At 34.6% G+C, this 5866-nt stretch overlaps 1 protein-coding gene across 1 annotated transcript; it reads right to left on the reverse strand.

The window, feature by feature from the left end:
* Positions 1 to 2548: 2548 nt before the first annotated feature.
* Positions 2549 to 5589, reverse strand: LOC136203135 (cytochrome P450 734A1). The gene is made up of 5 exons (XM_065994208.1): positions 5135 to 5589; positions 4549 to 4772; positions 4232 to 4473; positions 3776 to 4142; positions 2549 to 3571 (listed from the first exon to the last, which is right to left on the reverse strand). The coding sequence occupies exons 1-5, from the start codon at positions 5433 to 5435 to the stop codon at positions 3119 to 3121; spliced, it is 1587 nt and encodes a 528-aa protein (XP_065850280.1). The 5' UTR covers positions 5436 to 5589; the 3' UTR covers positions 2549 to 3118.
* Between the last annotated feature and the right edge of the window lie 277 nt (positions 5590 to 5866).

Below are 5866 nucleotides of genomic sequence, written 5' to 3' on the forward strand. Positions count from 1 at the left end.
AGAAGTGGATATTTGAATCCTCTTGGCATAGGTTGACTCATGATTTCTACACTTAGAGGAGTATTGACATTAGTAATCTCTAGCAATCCGGATTCCAACCCTTCATCCTTCATAGCATGCCGAAGCTCATTTTTATGAGATTATAAACTTATTCTTTCAAAGAACTTCCCTTTTCTAACTTTGGTTTGGGTTTTTGCCTTTGGTTTCTTCAATCTAGAGAGATGGAAACCTCTAGCCTTTTCCTATGTGCTTCATAATGATGAGTCAAGTATTCAGTGGAATCATGATGAACGCCTCTATGTCGCTTTAGAGATCTTGAACCTTCAGGTTTTTGAACCTTCTTGATAGGTGAAGGTCACTGATAACGCCTTCGATATGAAGGACTGGTATGTTTATCCTTAGATATCCCATGGATCACTTCAAGCTAATATTATTTTGAGAATCCTCTCTTCTTTGAACAAGTCCGGATGTCATGGTGTCTTGTAGAACAAGACGTTGATCCATGCCTATCTCCATACTTACCGGCTTCTTTTGCTTCCTTCAATTCAATTCGCATGCCACCTAAGTTGCATGCTCCACTTTGAGAATGTTCATGGACTCCTGAACGGATCTGATGTTGTATATCAACTACTTCGTAAGGCCATCCATAAACTGACGTTGCTCATGGTCTAAGGATCCCAAACAAGCATCAATCCTCTATTCTAGAGCCAGAGAAATGTGCAACGGTTCCAATGGATTATTGCTAGAATCCACTAGGCCATGATTAGGTGCAGCCGATGTGCTTGGAATATCTACAACTTGTTGGAGAACTTGTTGGACTATGAAACTATGTAAATGAGCCATTTCCATAAAAAAATCGTTTATGCTCACCGCACCAAATGATGTCTTCAATACTAAATACACTTTACGGTTTGTCTTCAATACTGAATACACTTTACGGTATGTCTTCTAGTGACCTGAATTAACAGCAACAGTCAGAGAGGGGTCAGAATCCGGCTTCCCCTCTCCGATGCTTAAGTTAGTACTAGGAGTAAGTAATAACTTGAAAGCACTTAATAAGAGATTGTGAATAGTGAACGTACCTGGAGCTCGGTTTCAAAGGTTATTTATAGATAATTACATACCTAAAGTGTGATGTGCTTTACACATGTCAGCTTCTGATTGGGTTTGGTCAAGTGTATTTCCATGTGTAGACCGTTAGTTGGCTCCAGACTCTTTTTCCTCTACATCACTTTGTAATATCTGGCATGATCTAGAGAATAGAAGCGTATCTTTGAGGTTTGAAGCTCTCATTGGTCCACATGTGAAGTTAGGTGACTTCCTGTTGAAGCGTCTTCTTAACTGCCTACATCAACTTCTTTAGCTTCCTTCGATATGGGCCCTTAGTTCAAGCCAATTAGATTAAAAATTTATTTAAACATTGAAATTATTCTTAGTTTTTTTAATAATAAAAGTGAGATCCTCATTTATGATCTTAAATGTTCTATCAAAAAATTTAGACTTTGGATTGCTAGTAGTATATTGGATGTTATATAATATATTATATAATACATTTTTTTTAATTATACCAATTAATTTATAATTTAACATTTTACTAAAAAAAAAACACAATATTTTTATATTATTTTCAAAGCTTCCAATAATATTCATTACTTTAATTATTAATTTTAATCCATATAATTTTGAATACAAATATAATTTGCAAAACATAATAGTAAATTTAGATTTATTAATTGGTATTTACTACTAAAATGCATTTAAATGGATATGTTTATCATATTATTAGTTTATTTTTGTAAATGAACAAAATAATATATTTTTTTTGATAAATAGTAGTAATTAGGGGTAAAAATATCATTAAAAAAAGATGTGCATTAAACTATTTGAAAATGCTTCAAAAATTAACATATGAAAATAGGAACTAATAAAAATTATTATATAATGAATTAGGGATAAAAATGAACAAAACAATATATATATATATATATATATATTTTTTTGATAAATGGTAGTAATTAGGGATAAAAATATCATTCAAAAGAGATGTAAAAATAAACTACAAAATGGGAACTAATAAATTATTTAAGCTTTTTTCTATTATTTTTTTTTTTTGAAAATAATTTAAGTTTTTATATATAAAAGTAATTAGAATAAAGTGATGTATATTCCGGTTAAAAAAAAAAAAAAGGTTAGGGAATAGTTGAATGGATATGATGTAACATGTGGGTAACGGAATAAGGCGCAAATCAATGTCCTAAAAATAATAAACATAGAAAATGGGGAAACTTAAAAACATAGCAAAACTTTTATCTGTATTGGGTTTGAGTTTCCCGAAACCATCCGAAAAAGACAAACGAAGCTGATTAAAATTCTAGTTTTGAATCTGACACAGATAGATTAGATTCGAGTGGATTACCAAATAAATCGGTGTTGTAATCAAGTGGGTTTTGTAATATTTATCTAAAAGTAGAAAAAATTAGTTTTTCAGTTACATAATACTAAAATCTAAAATGTGACAGAGACAGAGACAGAGACAGAGACAGAGACAGAGACAGACAGAGTTGGCCTTGGCTACAAAACTGTATACTGATTGCGTCCAAATATACATTACATTACGTACAACAAATAGACAGCCAATAGCTACCTAAGTTTGTTAGCAAATGTACCAAACTCCTAATCTATAATAACAACCAAATACAACAACACTTTCTTCATCCCATCACCATCCCCATCATACATTCCAAGTTTATACTTCTTTTCTTTTTTCAAATTTTAATAACCATACGCCAAAGGGTTAGCCAATACCAAATCTTTTTTTTTTTCTCATTTAAAAGGTCTTGTAAAATTTTAGACTCAACAATTTAATTAATTAGTTAATACCATGAATTTGGAATTGTACCGAGACATAGCTTTTGGTAGCATTGGGAACGAATTCTAAAAATATTAGATTAGACCAAATATTCTAGGAAAAAAATTCTAACATTGGTTTTTTTTTTTTTCTTTCATCAAATTTAGTTAGAAAAGTAAACAATTTATTTCAATTTTGAATATTTTTCTTGAAATATTTGGTCTAATCCAATATGTACAAGATTTTGGTGTGTAGGAGAATGACATTTAGCTAGGTTGATGGGTGAGTTAGAGGATTGGGTAGTTTTTTAAAAATGATGGGTGCACCATATTGTGGGTATAGCAACATAAGGACAGTGGGTGCATGTTGGTATGTAGGGGCCAATCTAAAGGAGAAGCGTTGCAATATAATGGCTAAAGTTAATTTGGCTTGCAAAATGGCTAGGTTTTGTCCAATGCAGGTCCTAACCCCAAGCCCAAATGGTATAAAAGCTATAGAATGCTTTGCTGCCCTGGCCACTCCTTCTGAAAATCTCCCTGGATTGAACTCATTTACATCATTCCCCCATATGCTCTGATCATGATGAAGGGCCAAGATTGGTATTAACAGCTCGGTCCCACGTGGGATCTTGTAGCCTCCTAGATCTACATCTGTTTTGGACCGTCGGATCGTGGCGATTGTAGGTGGGTATAACCGTAGGGATTCATTGATAATCATGCTCAGCTGCACAGAGGATTAACATTTACAGGTCAGTTGGACTAAAATACCCTTTTCAACATAACTTGTTTTTTTGAAATGACTAAAGAGCCCTTGCATAGGTGGGTATAGGATAGGATAGGATAGGATATAAATAAAATAATAAAAAGCAAAAGGTAAAGGCAAGAAACAACAGAACAGTTTTGTTTTTGTTTAAGAGGAGGGAGGTACCGTCTTAAGCTTGATAAGATGATCTTTGGTGGGAATGTCACGTGATCCACACACCCTTAGGACCTCATCACGTGCTAGCACCTGCCAATGTGGATGCATAGCTAGTAGGACCGTGGTCCACGTCAGCAAATTGGATGTGGTATGTTTACCGGCAAAGAAAAAGCTTTTGCATTCTTCAACAATGTCATGTACAGTCACATTTGGGCAACAAGTAGAAGCTTGAATCATTAATCCTAGCAGATCCTTGGGGCCTTTTTCTTCAATTAACTTATTATTATCTGTCCTCCGATCGATCAGCTTCAATAGTGATTCCTTTGTCTTCTTACCCAATCTCCACGACTTTATGTTTCTTCTTGTCGGAAAAAACCTTCACAAATCCACCCTAACTAGTATTAATTAATAACAAAATCAAAATGTATAATACAGTACAGTACAACAGTAGTATATTTTAATTACCTGTAACCAGGAATAGAAACCTTTTGGAAAGACTCAGAAGCCAGCAGCATTTGCTGAGCTTGTAATCGGAAAATGACCTTTCCATCTTCATAGCTGCTTCCGAATGCGGTTCTTGTAATGACGTCTTCTGTTAGGGTTTGAAACCATTCAGAAACTTCGATTTCAACCTCATCGGACTTGGAAATTGACGACCACTCATCCAACATGTCCGTCACGCTCTTTGCCACAACTGGGACTAGAAGCTGTACATATATATATAAGTATGGTATGGTATGGTATGGAATGGAAGTAATTAAAAAAGATGATTAAGTAGTTACTTTGAGATTTTCCATATGAAATGTAGGAGAGATGATTTTCCTATGGAGAAGCCATTTAGGACCTTTAAGACTGAGGAGGCCGTCGCCTTCAAGCTGTTTAACAAGTGGGTGGGCTTCAATCTTCTCGTAGAAATGAGAGTTAGTAGTAAAAATTTCTCTAATAAGGTCAGGGTCAGAGACGGCCAGTCGAACCGTAGGTCCGAACCAAACAAGAAAGGTTGCACCTGTTGCACCGAATAGGAATAGGAAGATTATGGAGTAGGAGTAGGACCCTAGTCATAACTCATATATATAAAAACAAACAAACTAGAAACAAGACAACTGAAACAAATATGCCAATTTCATTATCACAAATACTAACTCCCTCAACTGGAGCTCCTATTCAATCAAGTGCAATGACACGTAATTTCTTTCTTTTTTTTTTATTTAAAAAAGAAAATGATAATCTGGGTTTAAGGAAGGAGGAAGAGTCCAAAGTGAGAAGTTGAACATGAAAAAAAGGCTGAAAAGTAGTAAAAAGAAGTACCTGAACTCAGAAAACAAGGCTTTTAAAAGTGGAATTAATAATTGAAAGAGAAGAGGATACCATAAATTTTCTTCCAATGATGGTAGAAAGAAAGAACACGAGGAAGGATGTTGTGGGAGAAAGGCATAGGTTGAGAAGAAGCCTTCAACATCATATCGACTAACTCTTTGACATTGCCGATGAAAAAACGATAAGGAGGACCTCTGATTCCTTGTTTAGAGAAATGGACTTGGATTCTTCTTGGTTTCCACCATAATAATACTCCTATCTTTAATCCAACGACTAACACTATTACACACGCTGCAAACACCTTCATCCTCCAGTACAACTCCTCTTTCTCCATCTCTATATGCTCTTTCATCAATTTCTCTTCTCTTGATGTGCAGCAGCCTTTTCCTCTTTCCTCTACTTTTTTTCTAAAGAAAAGAAAAGCTCTCTTTCTTGCTTGTATTTTAGCTTCTCTTCTTGGTTTACTTGTTAAATAAATATATAGACTCTCTCTGTGTTGGCTTTTTAATATACTACTCCTACTAACTTATAAGAATAAGAGAGAGAAACCAAGGCCAACGCCGTAGGGGCCGCCATTGGAATTGGATTTCTCAGGGTCAACGAGACCAAACCCTTTTCTTTTTATTTTTCTATGGACATTATTGCCCTTTCTCTTTCTCTTTCTCTTTGGACAAAATGAATTTCTCGTTTTTCTTTACACAAGTTTTATATAATTAATTAGGGACCAGCAACTTGCTTATAAAATATATGGAGGATGGGATGGGACATTCTAATTTATTGGGA

Source organism: Euphorbia lathyris, chromosome 8 (assembly GCF_963576675.1).
Source record: "Euphorbia lathyris chromosome 8, ddEupLath1.1, whole genome shotgun sequence".
Classification (NCBI taxonomy): Eukaryota; Viridiplantae; Streptophyta; class Magnoliopsida; order Malpighiales; family Euphorbiaceae; genus Euphorbia; species Euphorbia lathyris.

Coding starts and splice junctions, on each gene's coding strand:
- LOC136203135 (XM_065994208.1), bottom strand. CDS start 5,435: ATGAAAGAGCATATAGAGATGGAGAAAGAGGAGTTGTACTGGAGGATG. Junction 4,143..4,231: donor GTTTCTATTCCTGGTTACAG/GTAATTAAAATA, acceptor GGATTTGTGAAG/GTTTTTTCCGACAAGAAGAA. Junction 3,572..3,775: donor ATCTTATCAAGCTTAAGACG/GTACCTCCCTCC, acceptor TCCTCTGTGCAG/CTGAGCATGATTATCAATGA.